Here is a 26,331-nt window from a genome sequence, read left to right on the forward strand (position 1 = left end):
TAAATAATAAAATAAAATGAATAGAGAAAAACGAACACTGTAGTATAGAAATAAATTTTGAAATTCATGAATAAAAGTTATGTGATAGACAGAATCTTACACTAGCTGCTATGTTATAGTTTGAATTTATCTACAATTCGTTACATAATTTTATATTCCACAAGCCTTTATTTAAGTTGTTTCATAAATTCCATATTACATTCCAATTCATTAAAACCCTCTGTTAAATTTGATTGGTTTTTATGTATAAAACAACACCAGGTAGGAGTGAAGTTTACTAGGGGTATCTCTTACATATCTAGTGTATGAGGAGGAGAGGCGAGGAGATGGAGGAGTCTTAGCTCAATGAGGAAGATTCAAAAGTTGTTAATGGGACACTTATACTATCTGTCAATTATTTTTCTGTTCCTTAGATCCTAATATTGCATTTGTCTCCGATGGTTGAGTTATCTCCCATTCTTCCAACATGGTAAGAAATCGTATCTTGCATATTACTGTTCCCTGTATGTATATTTACGCTATTCAAAATAAAATGTGACCAATATTGTTGATATTAATAAAGATCTGATTAAACAGTACAACATAAGTCTGTAAAATTGAATCTCATCTCTTTATTCTTGCTCCAAAGTTAATATCCTGAAAATAACATTAAATTATTAAACTCTTTGCAATATTTAAACAATACTCTTCATGTATATATGCTCCTTTCAGATATATCATAATTGTTTTACATGAGTCGGAGACAGTTTCAGTGGACTAACAAACAACAGATGTCTCACATTTGTTGTCATGACAACCAGTTTACCTCCACGCGAAATATGTCTTCATGTAATAAATATTGTACTTTCACATTTCACATAGTTACTATCATGCGAGTCTGAGTTTGTCTTAATCCAACATTGAAAAATTCACTGTGATATACATAAAAATTCAGCAAATGCGAAACATATCTAGATACATGTTCATGTGAAGATAATAAAATTTTCCAGACTTTTTCTGTTGTTAAGTTCCAGATATCTGATATTGATGTAATATAGCTCTAATTCATCAAATCAACTACCAACACAAGCTGAGTCAGAGACACAGAAACGCAGTCACAGACATGTACAATTTGCATCCAAAATCTAAAATAAATCTTTTTCCAGAAATTTCAGTGGTGGTATTCTTGCAAACTGCCATTAATGGTCTCAACTCACAACATCTGAAACATTTGACCATTTCCATGGCAGACATTTGGAGGAGAGCTGTGATTGCATGTTGCAGCTTCACAGGCAGACAGAGATGTACAGACAAATGTCTGCAGCTTTGCACCTCTTCTTGGCTGAACCGATACACGACTTATCACTTAGACATGATTTGCTATGTCTCGGCTTTGGTTGGTGTAGAATCGGTGTTATTGATAGCTTCATCAGGCATGACACATTTCCACAAGCCGTAAGTCTTTCCAACTGTTGTCTGCCATAGTCTTAATGTTCCATCTTCACTTCCACTGGCGTACAGCTCACCGTCAGGAGAGAACCGTACGCAGTGCACTGGTCCAAAATGTCCTTTGAACGATTCTGTAATGATAGAGAACAGGAGTTATCTTCTACTCTGCTTAACATCAAGGAAAACTGCAGTAATCCAGTTTAAATTGCTTGATTGGGATTGTATTTGAGGTGGAAAATATTTTCTAATAGTAACAATACATTTTACGTAACAATGCTTTTATATTTACTATAATTTTCTGGTATTAAGCCAATTAAGCTAACACATAAACTTTGACTTATTTTTAACTAGTCAGTCTAGAAACTTTCTAGCAATGAGATGACCATGAAGTCATTCTCAGCTGCTTAAATAGTTTTAACTATAATAAATTTAAAGTCTGATTTGGCACAATACTTTATTTCAATAATAGGCTATGGTCTCTCTTTGAATATACATAATTGTTGAAAAGCACCTACTCCAAGAGTTTAAAACATTAAAGGGACTCCCCAAATTATCCATAACGGAACGAACAAAACCACATACTAAATTCTAATCCACAGGTTTTCCTTATCATAAGCAGAATCCCCTATATTGACAAAACATCAAGTACTTTTAACAGAATTAGTCCACAGAGCATGACTTCCTACTTAATCTTTGCAATAACTATCCCAACTTTGCACAAAACGTTACGTGAAGGTGCCCGACAGATCAGAAGAAAATACAGACAAGACTTGTCATATATAAACAACATACTTACATAGCCTGTGGAGTGGGTTGAAATTCAGAATAAATTATTTAAATGTAGGTTAAAGGTCATGGTCATATCAATTAACTGTGGAATAATTCTGTTTAGTACTTATACTTAACATGTTTTTCTAACACAGGCCCCTAAAGGGAGGTAATTTAGCCAATTTGGAGAGGAGTTTATAGCTTTTGTGTGAATTTGATATGATAATGTACGAAAAGAAGAATCTATTACTTAGATGTGCCTGAGATTTTTTTTTTATATCTTAGGCAGATATTCTTTAACTGGCATTCTTGGCTTTGCCTCAAACATGATTCAGTGACCTTATATCAGCCCTCAGCTAAGATACATATATCTTGAACACATACAAGTAATAGATTTTGTTATTCTGTATGGGTGAAAAGACATACCAAGCTCTTCTCCTGTCTCATAGTCAAACTTATACATTTTGAAGTCCTCTCCGCCTGCCACAAACACTTTCCTGGATGAGTGAAGTGAGGCAGAATTGATCTGGGTTGGGGCCTCAAACTCCTTTATTTTCTCCAACCTGTAAGACCAGAAAATTCACTTAAGAAAGAGTTATCAATTTCATCTCCACAACAATAAACTGTAGCAAATTTTGTTTAGATACTGTCGAGAATTACGGACATTTTAAGTATATAAAAATTGGCGCTATATATTTGTTGTGATTACATGACGTCACATTCTCTATGACGTCATTACGTTGTAGGTTTTGCTCATATTAAATTGAATTGTCAAACGGAAAAGACGTTCTTTTTATTATCATTTATCTGGTTAATTCAGTATTAACAAACCACAATACAGATACAGGTCGAAATAAGAGTGGAAAACCAACAGAGGTATATCATCTTTCTACAGAAATGTAGACAGCATACCAATGATGATAACCATTTATCAGACAAATAATCTTGGGTTTATTATGGTGGTAGGCAGTGTTCCAGCTAGGTCGGGTTAGCAGGGCGCGGCGCCCTGCCCCTAATTCAAAGTTAGAAATGCGCCCCGCCCCTTTTCCTGTAGTACTGCCCTTTTTCTAAGTGTCATTGATGCTCATTTTGCCTCGTATACTCTAGATCCGATTTGCTGAAGCCATGCAATATACAGTCAGCCAGTCAGTCACTAATTGGCCACCTGTAACACCAGTCCCCTTACCTGTAGACCTTTATCCACGGTACTGATGGACGCTGCCCGAGGCAGAGATCGGTCAGCTGGGGATCGAGCTGGTGTTTTATAGATTCATTTAACCGTGACGAGTCGATAGGATCGGTTGGTAATCCAATTAAATCATGATCACGAAGGCTTTTTGAAGATGGACAAAGTAATGATAATGGATGGAAATGTTGTTTTACTTATGTAAACAACTTTTGACAAGACCGAAAAGAGCCGCACGTTTGTCGTAAAGTTATCCCATGAGCACGTGTGCAATTGGCGATCGATCTATATATCTTTGAAATTTTCTTCACATGACAACACGAAATCCTTCTGGTTTAAACCAAGCAACTTTTAAGTAAATGATCATGAGATCACTTTCCAGTGATTTTCCAGTGATCAAAATTAGCTTTCGGTTAATTTTATTTGATGAAGTTTGGCGGGACGCCGGAAATGGTTCGTTGTAAATGCAGATGTCGCAAATTTCTTGTTGGATTGACGGATTTCTATACAAAATGTTTATTTTTCATCAATAAATAAAGGACACATAAAAATATCTGCTTATGTGAATAATAGTTGCAAAAGTTTAGTTTATATTTTGTTATTTTCGTATCTGAAATGCCGACTCTGCATTAACTGCGGGTCATGTGATAGCCAAGTGAACACGGGGACCGTTTGTTTACGAGAGCAACGGAACAAATGTTTGATCAGAAACTTGCGAATCATGATCGGCCCTTATTCGTTTACCATTTCTTATAATTAATTCAAGAAAATGTTAACTTGCTATAAATTCCTGATTTTAGTTTACCGTTATTTCTAAAAAGTCTAAAGTGAAAGTAGAAATTTACCGCCGCTTACAAGATACATCGCAGTTATTTGGACGAAGTTTATTAAGATATTAAATAATATAATTTCTTTTACTTAATCATTTTTTTCTCGTATATGCTTGATCACCTTTTCTCTTTTGCTCTATAATATCTTCACCTACAATTAGTCGTCTTACAATCACAACGGACAGACTAACTTCTGGTTGAAAATATCGCTCTGTTGACTATAATCTGATAGTAACTTTTTGATTGGACGTAATTATCGTATATATGGATTCTCTCAATACACCCTTAAATTGAAATAATGCTAATATCATTTTATTTTTGAATTACTCTAGGTCATAACTTTTACCATCAAAATTTAAAACAATATTTGAAGAATAAAGAGAAGAAAGAAGACATTTTTACACACAAACAAAATAATAAAAAAAAAATCAACAGATTTCTATTTGTCTCTATGAATCAGGTCATATGTAATGCATGGATGTACTTAAATTGTCCTGTAAAATAAGGTAGAAGATAGATAGGCCCGGAAAAAATGTCGCGCACAAAAATGCCCTTTTTTTAGGCAGCGCCCTGCCCTTTTCAAATCCTAGCTGGAACACTGGTAGACATATATGGAAGTGGTTAATCTGTGTAGTAACATCATTAACATCAAAATATTAAAATACATTCATACTTATCAACCTATAGAAAATGTTTAAAATCATCTTAAGATACTGAAATGTTCAGAAACTAAATTCTTGATTGAATGTGACCCCAAACCTGTTTTACATGTTATTGAAGTACATTCTTTGAAAGTTTTGTAAATAATTGGAAGGGTTGTCTCCCCTATTTGATCAATATTGATGGAAGTGATCTTACGTTTCTGCATTGTAGAAACTGGTAAAGTTTCCCTGAGTGATAAGAAGCAGCATTTGGTCATCTGACAATTCCAAACTATTGGGAATTGATGGGAACTCCAGCCTTTTTATCTCTTCGCCACTTGAGGCATCCCACAACCTGCCAGAGTAAAACATAAAGATTTACTTCTTAAGTGCATGAAAGACAGTAGGTATCTTTCAATACAAATTAATGTGATGTCGGTTTAAGTATCTTGTCAGTGAAACCGAGGGGACTATAGATTCATCCGTCTTTTATGTACTGTATGTACATAAATGACAAAGTTTTTATGTGCTCTAGCAGCTTCCTTGAGAGATTTTGATTTAACTTCACGTGATGATAAAGGACCATATCTCAGCCAAGATTGAGTTTCTGAGTTTTTGGATAAATTTAAAGGTCAAGATCACTGTTTCGATTTTCAGCGGGGACATATATTGCTTTAGCAATACCCAATATGCTTGTTATTATTGTTATACAAAACAATATCCAACCTAATTATATAATGTAAATCATAATGATTATATTCTATACATACCTGACAGTTTTGTCATCAGAGGCGCTGAGAACCTGAGTGTTACATTTAGTAAATATGGCTGTCCTTATATTGGAAGTGTGCCCATTTAAACAAACTTTGGCATCTGAAAGTACAAAAGAAATGATATAAAGCACAAGCATGCATGGCATTACACTTGTCAGTCAATGATGAAAGTAACCACTTGCAATTGACAGTCAGTATATATGAGGAGACACAATATATTGGCATAATTTTAATACACTACCGAAATTTTGAAGGTATGTATTTCAATAATAAGAAATTTACCCACAGTATGTCCTATTGAAAAACACATTTAATTGTTTCTTTTTCTTTTATAAAATTTTATCAGTCTGGAGAAATTGCAAATAAAATATCTAAAAGTGGAAGAGTAGAGCTTTGTTTAGGAAAACAACACTATAAATCATGTTATAATTATTTTAATGTTACCAGCTTCTGGTCTCTGCAGATCGAAAATCCTCAGCATTTTCTCATTACTACCAGTTAGTAGTAGATTACTGTCAGTTGAGAAGTCAACACTCTTGACAATATGTTTGTGGGCAAACGTATGAAGTTCTTCTCCGCTGAGGGCATCCCAAAGTTTCCTGTAAAGCAAGGACATTCTCAGGACATGACATTTAGAGATGTATACAGCGTATTCACTGCTTCTCACCAAAATGTATAAAATGGCACCCACATTATAAATATCTGTAATTAACACTACCAAATGACAAATAATAACAGCATCCTACAAGTTTGTCTAAGGTGTAGCATATTTAAATATGTATGATAAAAGTATATATTACAACAGGTACAGTGAAAACTGATTTTACCAAAGTCACTGTGGGACCGAGGCTTTTCATTCTGTTTAGGCAACTAAAAGTTTTGTTTGTCAATTATTTTTTAGTCAGTAAATCATTAGGTCATTCCAAGAACAAATGTGTATTCTTTCTAGTCCTAGAATACGGTATGATATTATCAAACAGACCTCCCTATAAATGCTTTAATAAAGCATTTTACTGAATGATAAATAATTGAGTAAATAGTTCATTGTCTCTGATACATGCTGCTTGTCTAGCAATTTTGAAGAAACGAAAAGTGATGCACATGGTTTCAACAATTACAAAGAGATGTCTGTATTCCCCTTAAGAAATATTTACGCTGAAAAATCTGCTGCTCCAGTAGCTACTTTGGTAGCTTCTCGGTTAAGTGTCGCACCCCATACAGCTCCTTTATGGCCTTCAAATGTTCCAATCCAATCTCCAGTGTCACCCTGACGAAGCATTGGCTTGCCATCTAGGAGTAAAACAAAACAACAACAAAAAAACACGGAATTAACACCAATCTTTTTTTTGTTTAGCTCGACTACTGCAATAACAAACAAATAAGAAGTCTATTAATGATTTACTTTTCATTCCATTGAAGCAATACTGATGAAATCATAAAAAAAACAGGTTTTCACTTTAATAAATTGGCCATATCACTTGCAGAACCTTACATTATATTTTATCATAAAAACCCTTTGGTTTCTTGACTAGATATTAACATTGATTTTAATACTTGATACTTTGATAAATTTCCGAGTTCTACAAATTGTGGATATTTTGAACTCATTTTTGCTCCATATCTAAAACAGAAATTGCTGGTAATATTATTGTTTGAATGAGATACAATGTATACTGTAGATCTAGAGCCTACTTATGTTCAACCAGAGACTTGTATATACAAGTCTCTGGTTCAACAGTTCAAGGGATATCAGCCGTCTTAATAATACAACACACAATGTATTTCAATAAAAATACCAGTTGTGGTATATATGTTACATACATTAACGCTAAACTTGAAAATTTACAGATCCGAGATCATTATACATATGGCAAGCAAAATAGGTGCTGAAACGGCAACTTTGATATGACCATATTGTCACTGAATTGTTAGTCAAATAACCCAGCGAACGACTCCAGAATATTCACCTTTACATGCACTGACGAGAAAATAACCAAAAGGAGTTGATTCACTGAAAGCAAGATCAGTAACAGGCCTTGTGTGACCACTGCAAGTCAGAGGTGTTTGTCGCATGCCCGTCATTGTGGCAACTTCCTAATTTCTTTGGCGTTTTGCATTCGTCAGAGGAAAAGCTAGAGGCATTCCGCATAACCGGAAATAGATATTTCGGATCATGCAAATACGAAAAATCGCGAGGGGATTCTAATGAAGGAAGTTCATATTGCGCATAATCAGAAGATGGCGGCAAATTTTAGGAGTTGTAGCATTCTGACAGCGTAAGAAGTTACCGTAAAAAATGATCTGAAATTGAACTATTGATTATACATACTTTGAACCGACGCCAGAGACAATGGATGACAAGGTACACATAATTGACTGTTACCGATTACTTCAGGTTTAAAATGTTTTCATTGTTTACCAAGATCTGCGACAGGACACAAAGCTTCGCGACCATTCACCGTTGCACCACACTTGAGTGTTATTGTTAATCTTTGTCACGCATGCTAGTTTTGATTAATACGTGATGATGTCGCTTCTCTGCTGATCACATTTCTATATAAGGTTTCGCAGATACCTTTATTCATAATAAGCTATAGCCGAGGTAGTAAAAGCATGTAATAAAGGGGGATTTCCGTAGGTCAAGGATTTCCTTAAGCTTGTCATGATTGTTGTGACCGGACCGGGAATTGAAACCGGGACCTCCCGCTTGGTAGGCGAGCTTTCTAATCATTGTGCCAAAAGTCCGGACGTTAGGCTCAAGGGTCCAACGCTGCCTAATTTTATCACATTCCCCCCCCCCCCCCCCCCCCCCATCTGAATTATTCTTCCCCATCTTAATTTTGAGGTCCTTTTTTTATCTCTCCGAGATCATACCCATTTCGACTTACGGTAGCTACCACACGTCATTTCTGACGGTGATTCATGTGTAGAGCAAGGACAGTCATCACCAGATTGGCCGGAAAATCCAGATGTTGACCACGCCATTGTTGTGACCGAACCGGGACCTCCCGCTTGCTAGGCAAGCGCCCGGCGAGCGTTCTAACCATTGTGCCAAAAGTCCAGACGTTAAGCTCGAGGGTCTAATGCTGCCTAATTTTACCACATGAGCTTGTTCACCGGAGCTTCTAGCTTTAATCAGGAGACTTTTATTGGTTGGCATTGTTAACATCCTATCAACACGATGTACACTGTATGTGTGCAAACTTGTAAGATGCATCCATGCTCGTGTTTTGTCTCCTTGTAATAGCACAAGACTAATACCTAGTTTATATTGCTTATTTTGTAATAACTGAAAAGCACACTGCCGAAGACACACAGCAGGACACCCCATCTTGTCATATTACACTGACAAGGGTAAACCAGTCACCCCCCCTTCCCATATACATTTAAAGTAATAACGTTAACAATTAGCCAATATGTTTTGTTTTGAGGACAGATAAGCATCCGAAACTTTTTAATCCTATGAAGAAATGATCAGTGTAACATGTGCATGTATAACAGTTATTAACCCACATTTGAATACATGGCAATACACATTTAATTTTGATGGACCGATGTGTGATGTGGAACAATATTGGTTTGTGTGTAATAATGTTTATTTATAAACAACACAGTACATTCAGTCCCTATTTGATGGTAATCACCATTGTATTCCTGAACCAATGCAACTTCAGGAGAATTAATTATATAATCACTACAGAGCTGAATTAAGTCCTTCTGTCCTTACTGTCTTCCACATTTTCCTGTTCAGATAATCATGTAAAAAAACAATGTATCCCTAGGGAAAATAAATATGATACCTTCGATGGTAAATAAACCTTCACATCACCCTTCAACCAGGTCATCAATCGTTTATTATATACCTCTAAATATTAGAGGTTTAACGATGCATCGACTTATCACGATGGCAACCCTCTCGATGTCAATGCATCGATCCTAAAATTAAAAGTCGATACTATCGACGATAGTCAAGCTGATATCCCAATAGTCTTGATAGTTTAATAATAGGCATCTTTTAAAGAAGAATAAAAATGATGAATGCGCTTAGAGAATGGTTGTTTCCCCCTCCGAGTAGTGTCGAGTTTCGCCAATTGTGTGTACAAAACTATAAGCAGAGCTAGCTGTCAGCAGGGCCTTGTTGACAGCTAGCTCTGCTTGTAGTTTCGTATCAAACATGGCGGACTTTACTTTCGTTTTAGTTGACAACAAAAAGGCAAAAGCCTTTATTTGGAAATATTTTGGAGTCTTAAAAGATGGCGATCGAGTAGACAGAACACGGGTGGGCTGCCGTTTGTGTAAGTGTAGTCTGAAATACAGCGGTAACACAACAAATCTAAGTGATCACATTCGAAGAAAACACGCTACCGTTCCAATGAAAGCACATATGAGCGGAGCTAATGTCAGTAACGATTTCTAATGTCAATAAATCTACTAATTAGTAGCGGTCACATACAGTAGTTACAAATGTATTTTTTCAAACATGAATATAGTCTCACCAATAATCATCAAATATGTTTAAAATAATGCTGATGACTAACTATTGTAGCCGGATTATAGAAATATTTTTTATTGATTGATTAAACTGAATTAAAAACACAAACAGATTAATGTCTTTCTTTATTTAAGTACAAAAAAATTGAAAAAATACATTGCCCATTACATTAAGCTCATGGATTATGACATTTCATTGACAATAAAGATGCAAATAATCAGAAAAGTACTTGAAAATAAGTATAGGTTGACTAACCCAATAGTATCGCAATAGTTTGTCAATATCGCAATATTGATTATGACTATCGCAATAGTAAAATTGTGCTCAATAGTCACCCCTACTAAATATTATTAAATGATAATTATGTAAGTCCAGGTATTATTAACAGTTTCCAGTTGGCTGGTACATTTGTTGATATTTTCATGTTCTGAACATTTTAGATAGTTGTAAAATTGTGCATATGCCTCAGGGACTTTGTATGGTTTCCTATAATCCAGGATTTATATTGATTGTGGGTAAAAAATTTGCGATGGTCATTACACTTTAGATTAGAATATATATATATTTAAACAAGTAAATAAGTGATTATTGTCTTTGTTACAGGATGATGATCATGATGGAACCTTTGCGTCACTGGACCTGTATGACGACTTGATAACAGATGAGGGAATAAGTCGCCAAGACAATTATGATGAGGTATACTAGACTTTACAAATTAATTCATTCTATATTTCTCATTTCCAGGGTAATCCTCCCTACCCCCTCCTCCAATATTCCCCACTCCTGTAAAGTCCCACTACGAAAACCCTGCACCCACAACACTCTCCAATCCCTACACCCCCAGTCATGTGCATGCTATAAATGGATTGTATATACATATAACTATTGGCAAATTGAATGTGCCCATTGTCCAGACTTACTAAATACTGCCTGGAAAATTCAGTAATCTTCTGTTTTAATTTGCAATTATTTAAGTAATTTTTCACACATGATATGCATATGTACACTGTTCAGATTTCATTTTCTGCTAGATAACAAAAAAATGATATACATATAGGCAGGGCTCAAAGTAGCGTCTATTTTAGTGGCCTTAAATTCACCATTGGCGACCAGTTATTGACCTATAAGGCACCTGCATGGCCACTAAAAATTTTGTAAATTTGCGATTTGGTTAATCTTTCAAAGGTTCCAGTCAATTCTAAAATGACATTCACAATTGAAAAAGTTACAGAGATGTTACACTGAACTAAGGAACTAAAAGATAATTTTAAGACATCTTGCCCGGGTGACTAACTTTTCCGATTGGTGCCAGCTTGATTTTATAACTTTGTTGCCAAATAGGCCACCTGGTAAAATATCAACTTTGAGCCCTGAACTGTCAGAAAAACAAAAGGAGAACTCTGATATGTTATAGTTTAAACTCATTATCAATCAAACTATGCTAGATAAAAACAAAATATAGACCTTTATTTATATAGAGGCCTTGAAAAGAGTACAAAGAGACTAATTTACGACAAATTGTTCTGGAAGGGTATAGTGTCATAAGCTTCTGTTTCATCTAGCTACTACGTATACACATCCATGAATATATAGGTCAGACCCAGGTTATAAGTGAAGACAAATCTCATCAAAATGAGAATAGCTTAAAGGGAGGTGACAACTAGGTGAAGTGATGTATATATGTCAGGTACCAAAATTAGGTCAACCGGACCTACATTTTGATCTTTGACCTACATCCTAGAACAAGCTTGTCAATGCTCAATCTTCTGCAATTTTGTCTCAAGAGCTTTACCTGGGACATGAGTTCCCCAAAGTGAGATGGTGTGACCTATATTCTGACCTTTGACCTACATTCATTGTGGACTATTATTTGCAGGGTTGTTAAAATTGAATTAGACTCTTCATAAGACAGCAGAAGTTTAGGAAATTTAATAGGCATTAAACTGCTTGTCCACATGAAAAAAAAACATGGGTTAAAAAAAAAGCATGTAAGAATGAAAATTGTCTGAAGAAAATGAGTTTTTATTACAAGGTGAAGTCTCCCCTATCATTCCATGAGCCAGTTGCTAATGTCAGGAATCTGGTAATTTTATTGGCTAACACGCGGACGATGACTCACAGATTGAGGTTATTTCTTAACCTGAATAATGCTTCTCGCTAGTTCAGGCACAATCATTTCTAGATCTACAGATCATACGACTTGCATTGATCACGCATAAAACATAGAGCTGTCCACAAAAGGAAAGATTGTGCATCAATATCAGATCAGATGAAAATTAGGTGGAATTGAATTATAATAGGGGAGATAATTCCAAGATAAATAATTCAAGATTTGAGGGGGAACCAATCTTTGTAAAACATGCATGTATTAATTAACCACATGGGACAATATAGCTAGTTACTACTCTCCTTAGAGTTAAGATTTTTATATTCAATTTAATTAAACTTTATTAGCACTTTTATAATTACAACTGAATTTGATGGCTAAATATGTACAAATAGGTAACCTTGTGAGATTTTCCTAGTACCCCTGATTTATGTTTTTTGAATTACTGTTTGTACCCCTCAATTTTCAGAGGAGGGGTACACTTTAACCCTGTCAGGATAAAGTAATGGGACATGCTGGTCAGCAAGCATTATCTGAGTTTTCAGGTGTCAAGCTATCAAAATTGTACAGCACAGATCTAGATGGTAACTTTTAAAAAGAAGTTAGTATCTATAATTGAAAAGACAAAATTTGCTGAATATTCCACAATTTTTTGAGAGCACAGCTCTAGCTAGCTATTTCTCAAGTGGGAAATGTTTATACTGGCTAGGTGATGAGCATTCAAACATTTTCTACTTGTAAAATAAAGCTGTGCTCTCGAAACATTGTGGGATATTTAGTAAGTTTTTCTCTATATTTAAAACAAAAGCATGCATCTAATTATAAAATAACTGATATATTTATTAAAAAATCATGAATCTCATTATAAAGTACAAACCTGTTCTCTATTATTCAGCTTCTCTTCTGTTGCAGTTGTCTAGGAAGTATGATGATGCTGTATTAAAGATTCAGAAGTTAGAGTCCGAGGTGGATACTCTGCGAAAATCGGAGTCCAAACTTTCTGAGAGATGTGGAGTTCTGGAGAAAAACATTTCCACTTTGTTCCTGACAGCACGTCTGGAACTTCAGCGCAAGGACAAAGTTATACAGCACTACAAACACATGTACGTCTTTTGTTTGAGGCTAGGAATATTAACACAGACTAAGAATCACACTTCTCTGAGAATTGTAGAGATTAAAACCATTGACATTTTCACTCACTCAGACACATATCTATAAAGCTAGTTAATTATGTATAAACAATACCAATCTGCAACTTGCATATATTTCAAACTCTACTTATATGATCAATTACATCTTGTTACATTTTGATTTGAATATTTTAATTCCAAAATCTCAGAATAATAAAAAAAAAGTTTGAGGTTATTTCAAATTGAAAAAGTTGATAAATTACCTATTGATTTGCTGCCGCTGTCATTGCAAAAAGTATGAGTAAATTTGGTTTTTAATGTGGGCTGAAAATTTTTTAATCTTAATGTCAAAATCTTTTAAGTAGAGCTTTATTAATGTTGGCCTGCTACATACATGCAAGTAATTTACACAGTTGTGTCATTTGGCATATATTTAAGGTTAAGTTATCTCCCCTACATTGTATTTGGACAATCCAGTTCAATAAGCATGAAGTACACTCACATGAAATATGTTAAAGCAGAAGGAAACAAATTATATACCAGATGTTTTAGAATGAAATTTAGATATTTTTTTTTAAAGAAATTACTTCTAAAAAATAACTGATACTGAAAGTAACTTGTGTAGAATGCGATGATGAATAGACCTTGGTATATGACAATTTATGAGATTTTGTATAACATTTGTAGAGGCTTCATGAAAAGGAAATGATTATTAGTCCCCTACCACTGAAACTTGGGAGACTATATAGGCTTCATCTCTGTCCATCTTGTACATATGAATATAAGGCCACAATTAAATTTGTCAGTGCTCTAGCGGCTTCATTCAGTAAGGGATTTCTATCAACCTCCACACAATGATAAAGGACCATAATATCTAACAAGTTCAAGCTTCAGGAATTTTGGGTCAAGGTCACTGTTACTATTTTTAGTGGGGGCTTGTAGGGAACATTGATAACTATTCAAAGTTGAATTAGTAATCAAAATTGATATAAAGTTGAATTAGTAATCAAAATCGATATGCAATTAATTTTTGATTTATTATTCTATTTTAGGAAGAACCCAAGAAACCAAACGGGATCTACATTTGCTATGAATCCAGTGTTAAACAGAGTTGTCAGAAAAAATCGCTGGGAGCAGTCTGAAAGTGAGAAAGATAGTGTCACATGCATAGCGGACAAGGGAAAGACCAAAAGACGCCTCTCAAGTGACGACAGAGAGGAAAAAGTTCAGAAAAAGCGCAAGTTCTCGGACAAAGCTGCTAATTTTGGGGAAGAGAATGTCACCAGATGCGAAAATGTTTCTAGGACAGAAAACTGCAGACAGAATGCTGCAAGAAAAATACTTGAAAAGAGTAAGAAAGACGTACAGCGCAGGTCAAGTGTAGAAAAGTCAATAATACATCTAAAGGACAAGAACAGTGAAAATATTGATAGAGAGAAAGTTAAAGGAAGCAGAGAAGATGGATGTTCAGCGAATAAATCAAGAAAAAATGAAAAGAAAGACAGAGATGAAAAGAAAAGAAGACATACTGCGGAGAATGGGAAAAGAAATGAGACAAAAGGAAAGAACGAACTCTCAGAAATCATTATGGGAAAAGACAATCTTGTTGAAGAAAATGTGAACAAGAAACCAGATTCAAGCAGTGTTTGTGACTTAAGGGAAAAACTCAGACTAAAGCGAATGAGAGAAGAGAAAAATATCAACAAAGACAATTTATTGGAAAGGGAGAAAATGAAATCCCTGGAAGAAATTTCATCTCCAAAAAATAGATCAAGAAGCCGGACAGCTGAAGCAAAATCTCCTATCAGTCTTAAATCTTCGATTAGTCATAAATCTCTGGTTGGTCATCCAGCAAAATCTTTGGATGCAAATGAGAGTGATCATGAACGGCAGGGAAAAGCTGAATATCTATCCCCTGTTTCCAAACCAAGATTGGAACACGGCAGGCAGGTCACGCCAAAGACAAAGTCTGTTGTAGAAAAAGTGCCCAATCACAACTCTGACAAGATTCATAGTCACTCGAAAGGTCTTCATAGCAAAGGTTGGTTCAAACAAGCATTGTAAAGATGAAATTTCACACTCAGACCAATCTTCTCATCCAGTTATTCCAGTGAAGAAGTCTAGTTCATTGGAGACATCTTTATCGGACGGTATTGAAAAATGTCCTACAGCAAAGGTGAAGGATGTCTGCACAAGTTCAAAGAAAGTTTCATCTTCCTCATCACATTCTGAGACTAGCTCAACTTCGAAAAAATCCAGAACAGACTCTATTGATTTTTGTGATCCTTCTGAAGTTGAAAACCGAAACTCGCTGTCTTCACTAGTACTGAAAATTGATGAAGAAAAACATGCCACTGCGGGGACCTTATCTGTTGAAACACTCCATTCAAAAGGAAAACACAAAGACACATCAGGAGAAAAGAAATTCAGAAAGAATGATACACATCAGAATGTTCCCTTAATTTCTGATAAATCACAGGAACTGTCTGCCGTCCTCGACTCTGATAAATCACAGGAACTGTCTGCCGTCCCCAGCTCTGATAAGTCACAGGAACTGGCTGCCGTCCTCGGCTCTGATAAGTCACAGGAACTGTCTGCTGTCCTCGGCTCTGATAAGTCACAGGAACTGGCTGCCGTCCTCGGCTCTGATAAGTCACAGGAACTGTCTGCCGTCCCCAGCTCTGATAAGTCACAGGAACTGGCTGCCGTCCTCGGCTCTGATAAGTCACAGGAACTGTCTGCTGTCCTCGGCTCTGATAAGTCACAGGAACTGGCTGCCGTCCTCGGCTCTGATAAGTCACAGGAACTGTCTACCATCCATGGCACTGATAAGTCACAGGAACCCTCTGCTGTCCTCGCCTCTGATAAGTCACAGGAACTGGCTGCCGTCCTCGGCTCTGATAAGTCACAGGAATTATCTGCCGTCCTTGGCTCTGATAAGTCACAGGAACTGACTACCATCCATGGGTCTGATAAGTCAAAGGAACTGTCTGCAATCTGCAGCTCTTCATCAGGGGTGGCTAGGAATGCAGTAAACAGTGGGGAGTCATCGATGTTGGTTTCAAATATTCTGAAAGACAATGATACCAGTAACACTGAAACCTCATCAGATTCTCAAGAACTAGTAAAAAAGAAAGCAACTGACACATTTATGCATGGACGAAAAGCAGCTATGAACAAGTCAGGTGAAGACAAATCGTGCTGAGGAATCCAAAACAAGAACAAGACATCGTTCAAAAGGAAAGCGTGAAGAAAAAGAAAAAAATACACAGGATATTTCTAACAAAACTTCTGCAATGAAGCAGGATTGAAGTGAAAAAAGATTTAAAAGAGCCAGATTCCAGAAAAATAGATGAAAGTAAAGCCTCACAGAAACCTGAAGTGAACTTAATTAAAAAACAGGCTTCTCAAAGGCAGGAGAGGGAAATGGGAAGTTCTCCAAACCTGCATCTTGATGTATTGGAAATGACCACTAAAACTGATTCAGAGGCAAATAATCTGAAACTTATTAAGAAACAACAAAAGGCAACAAGAAAAGCTTATAATTACGACAGAAATAAAAAGAACCGCAATTCAACCGAAGATATCACAAAGTCTTCAAAAAATGTACATGTATCTTCATCACAAAGAAATGGGAAACAGAGTTCTGCAAGCAGACTGAAGGACAGTGTTAACATCAAAACTGAACACATCCTATCGCCTGTTGAGAAAAGTCTAAAGAAACTGGAACCAAAAGACATGGATGAATTAGTCTCAAAAACAGAATGCAAAACTTCGTCACCTGCTATGGAAAGTAGGGAGAAACTGGAGAGGAAAGTTATGGGTGTAGCCACTACTCCAAGTAAACACAGACAGCTGTCCGAAGTAAATCTTAATGATATAAAGATGCCTGCAGAATCTAAATCACAAATTAATGTTTCACCAGGCAGTAAAGAAAATGCTGTAGGTTTTGTATGTCGCCAACAGGACAATCTGTCACATGTTAAGTTATCAAAGCATGAGAAAATGACACCAAACCAAAAGCAAAATGAAGGTATGGATTCAGCCAAGAAGAAAGACCCGACAGACATTCAGTCCAAGATGAATAAATTAGAGAAAGATCGTAACTTTGTGTCTGAGAAGCACAAGGAGAAATTTGAGTCACAGTTAAAGGAGAAACAAGACAAGATTGAGTCACAGGGGATAGAGAAACTTGACTCCGAGTCAAAGAAAGTGGAGAAATCAGACACTGCATCAAAGGATATGATGAAACCAGATTCTGAGTCACAGGAAATCGAGAAACCAAATACTGAATCACAGGGAATGGAAATTCCAGAGTTTGAGTTGAAAGGAATGGAGAAATTAGATAAAGAGGCACAGGTAATGGAGAAAATGGAGATTGAGTCACAGACAGTAGAGCAATCAGATATAGAGTTACAAGGAATGAAGAAACAAGAAACTGTGTCACAGGGAATGGGGAAACCAAAAGGTCGGTCACAAGGAATAGAGAAACATGAAACTGAACCAGAGAAAGAGGAAAAATTAGAAATTGATTCACAAGATAAACAAGACATGTGCACCAAGTCACAGGAAATGGAGAAACTCGAACCTGAGTCACAGGAAACGGAGAATCTTGAACTTGTGGCACAGGAAATAGAGAAACTCGAACCTGAGTCACAGGAAGTGGAGAAACTCGAACCTGAGTCACAGGAAGTGGAGAAACTCGAACCTGAGGCACACGAAATAGATAAACTCGAACCTGAGTCACTGGAAATCGAGAATCTTGAAAATGAGTCAGTGGAAATGGAGAAACTCAAACCTGAGTCACAGGAAATGGAGACACCTGACATTGAGTCACAGGAAAAAGAGAAATTAGACATTGAAACAGATGACAAAGAGATAGAGAAATTAGATAGTGAGTCGCAGGGAATAGAGAAACCAGGTACAGAGTCACATGAAATGGAGAAACTTGATCCTGAGTCAAAGGAAATCGAGAATCTTGAACCAGAGTCACAAGAAATGGAGAAACTCGAACCTGAGTCACTGAGAATGGAGAATCTTGAACTGGAGTCACAGGAAATGGAGAAACTCAAACCTGAGTCACTGGAAATGGAGAAATTAGACATTGACACAGATGACAAAGGAATATCACCTTCTGTTAATAAAGAAGTCGTTGGAACACTTACATATTCCAAGACAAAATTTAAATCACCAGTCAAAAGCAGCAAGCAGCAATTTATTTTGACTGATTCTACAAAAGAAAGTCTTCTCAAGGCTGATAATGACCAGAATAAGACTCAAGGTGTAGAACATGACAAAACAGTGAACAGGAAAAGATCTGCATCATCTGTACAAAGTGATTCAACCCTTGAGAGCGACCTAGAAATGAGTTCAGACAGCGAGTCAGAGGAAATATCTTTTCACTCATCCAGTGAAGAAATTCAAATTGGAGTTTCTGAACCTTATCTTCCATCAAATATAAAAAACACAATGTCAGATCAAGACAAGGAGACTCGTGGTCTCAATAGTTCAGAGATGGTTCACCCATCTGAATCAGGATGCGGCCCAGATGCTGATGAACAGTGTACTGCAGGTGACAATCCATTTGAAGATCCAGAAGTTATTGTTTGTGGAGAGCAAAATGGACAAGAAGTGTTCAAACCAAAACATTCTGATAAACACTTTTCTGACGAAAACAGCGAGGAACTTGATTATGAGTTTGAGTCTGACAGTTCGTCATCACCACCTCTTATGCAAGAAGATGATGAGTCATCAGGAAACGACAACGGACCTTTGAATAGAAATAATGAGAAAATGACTGAAGAGTTGTCAAAGATGGTTACCTGAAGCAGAAGATACACAGGAAGATGAGCTAATGCTTTGTGTGTCACCCTCAGAAAGTATGGAATTCGACACGGAGGAAGAAGATATTTGTAAAACTGTTCAAGTTAAGAAATTTATCTCACCAAAGAAAAAAGTTCACAGCAGCAAATCAAAACGGGAAGATGATGGGAAATCAACATCAAAACAAGAACTTTCAGATAAAAGGAATCCCCCTAAACCGAGTGTGAGAAAGCCTAGCAGTGACTATTCTAGAACATCACATTCACCAGACATGGATGGCAGAAGGTCAAGTAAAAGGGATGGCAAAGATCACCATAGCAAGACAAAAGTTGAATCTTGTAGGAACTTGGACGAGGAAATCCGTCGTGGCTCTCGTCGACAGCATTCTGATGAAGAAAGATCAAAAGAAAAAGAAAGAAAAGGGAAAGTTATTGAGAGGAAAAAATATGATGAACGTAGGGACAGGGATCATTTGTGTGATAGTCCAAGAATATCAAAGGAAAGTGACAGGAAAAGGAGTTCGAGAGATCGTCATAGTGATATGGATAGGACATCCAAAGATCATAATAATCGGGACAGAATGTCCATTGATCGTCATGGTAATAAAGAAAGGACATACAAAGATCGTCATAGTGGTATGGAAAAGACATCAAACGATCGCCTTCGGGTTACGGAAAGGACATCAAAGGATCGTCATAGTGATACTGAAAGGACATCAAAAGATCGTCATAGTGATACGGAAAGGACATCAAAAGATTGTCATAGTGATACTGAAAGGACATCAAAAGATCGTCATAGTGATACGGAACGGACATCAAAAGATTGTCATAGTGATAAGGAAAGGGTATCCAAGGATTGTCTTAGTGATATAGAAAGAATATCAAAGGATCGTCATAGTGATACGGAAAGGACATCAAAGGATCACCATAGTGATACGGAAAGGGTATCCAAGAATTGTCTTAGTGATACAAAAGGAACATACAGGGATCTTCATAGTGATAAATATAATGAAAGATTATCAATGAATCACTCGTGTGATAAAGAAGGAATGATCAAAGGTAGGGAAAAGAAACTGAAGGGAAGGGAACTGCTGAGTGTTAAAGAAAGAACATTCACGAATGACAAATGTGATACTGATTTGACGTCCAAGGGTAATCAGAACAAGGACGACATGTTGGAGATTCACCTAAAACATCAAAAGAGTTCAGGAAAAGAAAGGAGCAGTTCTTCAAAGCACAGAAAGACAGCTGAAAAGAAGGCTGTGCAAAAAGCAGACAGAAATTTAGAACAGAAGTACGAGTGTCCGAAAGTTTTGCGTACTGTGACTTCAGAAACTATATTTTCTACAGAACGTTCACATACCGTGACGGATACAACAGAATTATATGAAGATGAACCAGTAGATACACACAAACCATTGTTACAAGGTGAAAATAGGGCACCAACCGGCCATACTGAGATTCTGGGATGTGGTAATATAACGATTTGTCATACTGACATACAGGGAAAGGGTAATACAACCATATGTCATATAGATCCTAATAGTCACGGGTGTCTGATTGATGAGAGTAAGAATAGGAATGGACCACATACAGTAGTTGCCAATAAATGGCCTTCTTTAATGGGTGAATCTTCTCAAAATACCATTGTAAATATCACTCGTACTGATTCTGATGATGAGGACATCGAAATCCGGGTCACAGACAGTTCCAACAATAGTTCTGATGATTTTCTTTCGGATGTATCGGAACCGGAGAAATGTGCTCGTGTTAGGACCTGGCAAGAAGTTGCAAAAATATTCCGAGAAAATGTTGACATTGTTGATGTAGAGGAAGTCGGTAAAGAACCAGAAGTTGAGGAGAGATCTGACAACGAGGATTTTATCTCAGATTCTGAATCCAGCAGCCAGGAGGATGACGAGGAAAGTGATGATAGTTGTTATGCTATGGACTCAAATTACACCTTTGAGCTTTGCAAAAATTATGATACTTTATCGGACGGGGAAGATGGACAATGTACAAGTTTTGATCCAATTAGGGAAACTATGCATGAAAATACAATTAATAATAGGGATACATGCCTTCCCAGTCCACCAGAAATGTGCAATGATAACGCCAATGACAATTTTACAGACAATCTGGATGACAGGTTTCATAATTGCCCCGTAAGCATTCCTAAAGCCTGTGTTTTAAATGAGGAGTCATTGGAGGAGGGTGAAATTCTCACCGATTCCGAAGAAAAACTGGATTCTGTTCTTAATGACACAAAGTCCAGGAAGCAATCATCTTCTGAAAAAATGTCATCGCATAGCAAAACAGTGAAGAAAACGGACAAACATGGAAATCATCGGAGCATTCCTCAATCAAATCAACATCGTAATAGTACTGGTAAACGTTCTTCTGAAAGGCCACTGATTTCACCAAAACCTTCGCCAAGAAAGGGAAAATCACCTCGAGACGAAATGTATCGTAGAAAACACTTACAAACAGCAGTGAAAGTTCTCCGAAATAGATCGCGAGAAAGAAAATCTAATGCTGGTACAAGTCCGGTGAAGGTTTCAAGACATGGTGGTAGTCGGAACAAAGACGGAACTGATTTAAGGAACAGGATAAGAGATCAAACATGTGGTAGTCAGGAAGTCAGACTTCCACTGAGGAAAAGGAAAAGGTCAAGGTCAAGGTCATATGAACGAGGGTCAAAGATTAAACCTGTGTCACCAAGACGATCTTAAGTAACAATTACATATGTATTTGGGATACTTTTTCATTGTGAAAAGTTGTGATGAAAAATTTACAGATTTTAAAAAAGTGAAATAATGAGAATGCTTATGGACAAAGTTAACTGAAAGAGTTTCAAAATTTTGTAATATTCATGATGTTTATCCAGTATTGGAAGCAGTAATTATAATTTCTGATGTTTCAGTAATAACACTCAGTTGAAAACTTACCTTAATTAATATAAGAGCTTGGGAAATTCTGTTTTTGTAAACATGCTTATTTTAGTACATTTGGTATACTCAAATTTAAGCACATTCCAAATTCTAACAAATTATCAGAATGATATATTGCAATTTTGGTGCACTCAAATTATTTTCCATAAGAATAATATATAGAAAGTGCTGAAGAGTCTTAAGTAAGTTTAATGCTTCCAATGTAAAAATTGTAAGAATAAGGTAACCGCTGAAATAAGGTAACCATTAAAATAATGAAACCACTAAAATAATGAGACCACTTATACAAGGTAACTGCTACAATAAGGTAACCACTTAAGTAATGAAACCACTAAGATATATGTATGTTTACAGTATTAAAATTCATTTGCTGAGGTCAATAGGTTGAATTTCTAATTTGTGAAATGGTAAAAAAGACGAGAGAAAAAAGGTTAAATTAGGACCATATCTTTGTGGATTACTGCAAACATATTTTGTTTAAAATTAGTTCCCACCAATTATGATCTGGAGATACATTAAATCAATATTATATTTTAATGAGGGTAAGGGGTAACGTGCAGGCAATTCATGACAATGATGAATTTAAAAAAAAAAACTATAAGGAGCAATATGCAATAAGGGGAGACATGTGAATTTTCGGTGAAGTCCTTGAACAGATATCTGTCCCATCAGTCAAAGGTGAAAGGTCAAAACTAAAGTCTTAACTAAATACGTATACATTGTACATGTATGTACATCACTCTGAAGTCCTTGTCATCTCTGGTATTTACATTCTATATTATCAGATATTATCTACATAATGTGATGGAGCTTCACTCGTATGTTTCCTGTATTGGTATGATGATTGAAGGTCAAGGTAATATTACAATGTTTAATTCTATAAATACTTTCAATTTCCAAAGCAAAGAGGGGGGGGGGGGGGGGGGGGGGGATCAATGTCATTTGGAGAGGAATGGGACCAAGTATTATCGTAATCTTCACATTTATCATCTAGCTTTTTGCAGTAAACTTGTTTTGATGTTTTTGTCATATTTGCAGTCTTCATGCTTTATTTCTCCATTAGTAAAGATGCATAATATGTTCATGTATATGTATATCAAATATTCATAAGGTAAAAATCTCAAAGGAATGGATTTTTTTTTGCTTGATTCTTGAAGAAGTGGTCAGAGCTTTGTAGTTACCTGGCCCCCATGCATGATCTCAAAACTTCTTAAACCCTTTCCTTAAGTTTGTACTTAACTTTTAATTGAAGTATTCTCAAAAATATGTATCTTCAAAATTCTTAAATCATTGATTTCAAAAGCATATACATTGTATATATGTACTTCCAAGTATTACTATATAGTCTCAAGAATGGTGTTCTTCAAAGATACATACATGATCTCAAATTGTAAGTTGAGAATGGTCTATTGTGAACGGTTTTGGTAAGATATAGTAGAAAGTAAAGTAGGTCACTGACCTACATTTTGACATTTGACCTACATAAAATAATTACTTGTCACTTGAACTTTATACTTGCGATATGAGGTCACCTTATTTATTACGGATTTATCATCAGTGCATTCTTGGCATAAAATTTCACATGTACATATGTTGAGGACTGATTAAACAAATTGTTTTATTTTAAGATATTCTTAGAGGGAACTTATGAATATGAGCTTGTATTAGCAATCATCTATGTTTGCAAACAGCAGATAGAAAACAAAGGACGGGATGTTCCTACACCAAATGGTGCCATATAGTATTCTTACATCAGAATTAAGAATTTAGTACTAGGAATTAAGAAGTTTTGAGATCCTAAAGCCAGGAAAAAACAGTCAGCTTTATGTTAACACATACAGATTTATTATGCAGCTTCTTTAGTTAGCCTGATCATGAGTCATTTTTGTGTAAATTTTTATCTGGTTATGTTTACCATCTTCGAAATATTGGATTGATGTGGTTTTGTATCATAGTTTGATAAGAAAAAAAGCTATCAAACTCTAATTCCATTGCCCTGGCATATACCATGCTTATAATGAGTACAGTTTTATCTGTTTTTGGTATTTTTTTGTAAGAATTTTCAAGCAAGCCCAGAACAATAATTTTCAAAATGTTAATGAGCTCCAATATTACATGATACAGCAGGTGTTTGACTTTGAAAATCCCCATCCACATCACAAAAAGAACTTTTCACTCATAACTACTATTGTATATTGTGTGGGACAATTGTGCATGTATATCCTTAATATATTGAGAAACATATGATATTATTATACAGAATACCATCAAATGTGATCAAAGCATGCTGAACTCATCATGGTTAATTACTTACTCGTATATTGTTATACCTTTCACGTTAACAGGAAGTTAGCATGGCCATCAAATTAGAAATTCACTTTCCTCTGATTTGAAGAATTTTCTCTTGTCTGTCGAATAAATTCATTAATTCACAATATTCAGACTGAATCATATCAAGGAGATTTATTTTGTGTTAGTGTTGATAAATGTTTTTGTGATACACTATTTTATACATGTATAGTTCTAGTCACAGGGGTTTGACACATTCCTGTGACTCCGAATGAAAAATTAATCATGGGGTCTGACCCCATAATCACTTACGTCAAGATTAAGTGATCTAGGGGTCGAACTGGTTAATGTTTCATCTTGGGTCATAGGAGTGTGTTGAAACCCTGTTGTTCTAGAGCTATCCATGTTGACATGTTCATGTAGACAGAATCTTCTGTGAGCCGATATGTATAAATATGTAAAAAAAGTTGTATGTATTTATTTTATTTGTCTGAATGTATTGTCCATATCATTTGTGATATATTTCTTTCATGGTTTTGAGATAAACTGTGGTTTAAAAACAAGTGAAACACATTATCTTGTTCTTTCATTTTAGTTGAAGGGTACTGTATATCACTTATATTTCGCGTGGGATTTATTTTCGCATTAATTCCAGAGGAGAGTCAAACGCAAATTAAAATCCCTCGGGAATATTTATATAAGAATGACAAGAATAAGTGTAATACTAGTAGTTGGTGAACAGACATCACCTTTAAAGTAATAATAGAATGATAAATTAAATACTTTTATATCAGATTTTAATTTCATATCACAAAACACTACATATGAACGGATGTGAAAGCTTTTATTTACATTGCTCTCCACATGGAAATATCGCCGACCTGTTAACGTCATTAGCGAATTTAAAGTCATTTTGAGATCAGAATTCACGAAATTATGTATTCGCGAATAAGTCTAATGAGGTGAGTTTGCAAAATTAAGTACTCACAAAATATAAGTGATTTACAGTATGTGATCATAAGCTTAATCTGTCTAGCATCAACTTTATTTTTCAAACATCACTGTCCAAGAAGCTAGAGACTTTACATTTGGCCTGTAGCATTCTGGGTAGAAGATCAATACGTTTCTTGACATGAGTGACATGACCTATCAGGGGTCAAATGTGTTAGAACCAGGAGACCTGATATTGGGCCTTTTTCATGCTGGGGTGAAGGGCTACTAGATTTGTATAAATGAATTACTTTGACCTAATTCTAAGGTCAAACAGGTCAAATGTGTTAATATCATATAAAAGAACTTCTCAATACCCGCAATGGGAACTGATATTATAATATACAGTATGCTAGGGTGAAGAGCTACCAAGTTTGTTCAATTGAATGATATTACTCATTTAAAGGTCAAACGGTTCAAGTTTAATGTTTAAAAAATGTTAAGTTCTTCTAATTACCCATGAGGCATAGAGACCTGGTTTTGGCATGTTATATAACACGATGAAGGGTTACCAAATTTGTTTAAATGAACTATCTCAACCTTCTTTCAAGGTCGCATGGGGTTTAATTTGTTACCTCACTTGCTGACCAACAGTTCGGGGTCAACGTTTTAGGTTACCTGACACCAAGTCTCGGTTGACCTATTCTGATGGCTTTTTGTCTGGTGTCGTCTGTCATAAACAATTTACATTTACATTTCAACTAGTACTGTTTCTCATCAACAAATTGGCCCAGGGACCTGATATTTGGTCTGTAGCATGCTGGGGTGAAGGGCTAATAAGTTTGTTCAAAGGATGACCTTAACCTTCATTCAAGTGCGAGTCAAATATGCTAAAATCTTTAAACATTCCTCTTGATAACCCAAGTGGCCAAAAGACCAGATATAAGGTCTATAAGATACTGGGATGAAGGGCTCCCAAGTTTG

General features: G+C 35.9%; 3 protein-coding genes across 3 annotated transcripts; 2 read left to right on the forward strand and 1 right to left on the reverse strand.

The window, feature by feature from the left end:
* Positions 1–596: 596 nt before the first annotated feature.
* Positions 597–7,749, reverse strand: LOC117327180 (serine-threonine kinase receptor-associated protein-like). Its single transcript, XM_033884031.1, has 7 exons — positions 7,594–7,749; positions 6,781–6,916; positions 6,071–6,225; positions 5,624–5,726; positions 5,071–5,208; positions 2,623–2,759; positions 597–1,559 (listed from the first exon to the last, which is right to left on the reverse strand). Exons 1-7 carry the CDS (start codon positions 7,706–7,708, stop codon positions 1,360–1,362), a joined length of 984 nt encoding a protein of 327 aa, XP_033739922.1. The 5' UTR covers positions 7,709–7,749; the 3' UTR covers positions 597–1,359.
* Positions 7,750–7,822: 73 nt separating this feature from the next.
* On the forward strand, positions 7,823–15,696 carry LOC117327178 (putative protein tag-278). Its single transcript, XM_033884030.1, has 4 exons — positions 7,823–7,988; positions 10,722–10,814; positions 13,138–13,328; positions 14,408–15,696. Exons 1-4 carry the CDS (start codon positions 7,977–7,979, stop codon positions 15,417–15,419), a joined length of 1,308 nt encoding a protein of 435 aa, XP_033739921.1. The 5' UTR covers positions 7,823–7,976; the 3' UTR covers positions 15,420–15,696.
* Positions 15,516–19,181, forward strand: LOC117326821 (trichohyalin-like). The gene is made up of 3 exons (XM_033883559.1): positions 15,516–15,531; positions 15,650–16,535; positions 16,661–19,181. The coding sequence occupies exons 1-3, from the start codon at positions 15,516–15,518 to the stop codon at positions 19,179–19,181; spliced, it is 3,423 nt and encodes a 1,140-aa protein (XP_033739450.1).
* The last annotated feature ends 7,150 nt before the right edge of the window (positions 19,182–26,331 follow it).

Source organism: Pecten maximus, chromosome 5, assembly GCF_902652985.1.
Source record: "Pecten maximus chromosome 5, xPecMax1.1, whole genome shotgun sequence".
In the NCBI taxonomy this organism is placed as follows: Eukaryota; Metazoa; Mollusca; class Bivalvia; order Pectinida; family Pectinidae; genus Pecten; species Pecten maximus.

What these genes read in the sequence shown, in the direction of transcription:
- LOC117327180 (XM_033884031.1), bottom strand. Translation starts at nt 7,708, where the DNA reads ATGACGGGCATGCGACAAACACCTCTGACTTGCAGTGGTCACACAAGG. An exon ending in TCTGCAGAGACCAGAAGCTG is followed by an intron (nt 5,727 to 6,070) that starts GTAACATTAAAA and finishes TTGTACTTTCAG; the next exon opens with ATGCCAAAGTTTGTTTAAAT. An exon ending in AGTTTCTACAATGCAGAAAC is followed by an intron (nt 2,760 to 5,070) that starts GTAAGATCACTT and finishes CTGGTCTTACAG; the next exon opens with GTTGGAGAAAATAAAGGAGT.
- LOC117327178 (XM_033884030.1), top strand. An exon ending in GCCAAGACAATTATGATGAG is followed by an intron (nt 10,815 to 13,137) that starts GTATACTAGACT and finishes CTTCTGTTGCAG; the next exon opens with TTGTCTAGGAAGTATGATGA. An exon ending in ATACAGCACTACAAACACAT is followed by an intron (nt 13,329 to 14,407) that starts GTACGTCTTTTG and finishes ATTCTATTTTAG; the next exon opens with GAAGAACCCAAGAAACCAAA.
- LOC117326821 (XM_033883559.1), top strand. An exon ending in CGAAAAGCAGCTATGAACAA is followed by an intron (nt 16,536 to 16,660) that starts GTCAGGTGAAGA and finishes GCAATGAAGCAG; the next exon opens with GATTGAAGTGAAAAAAGATT.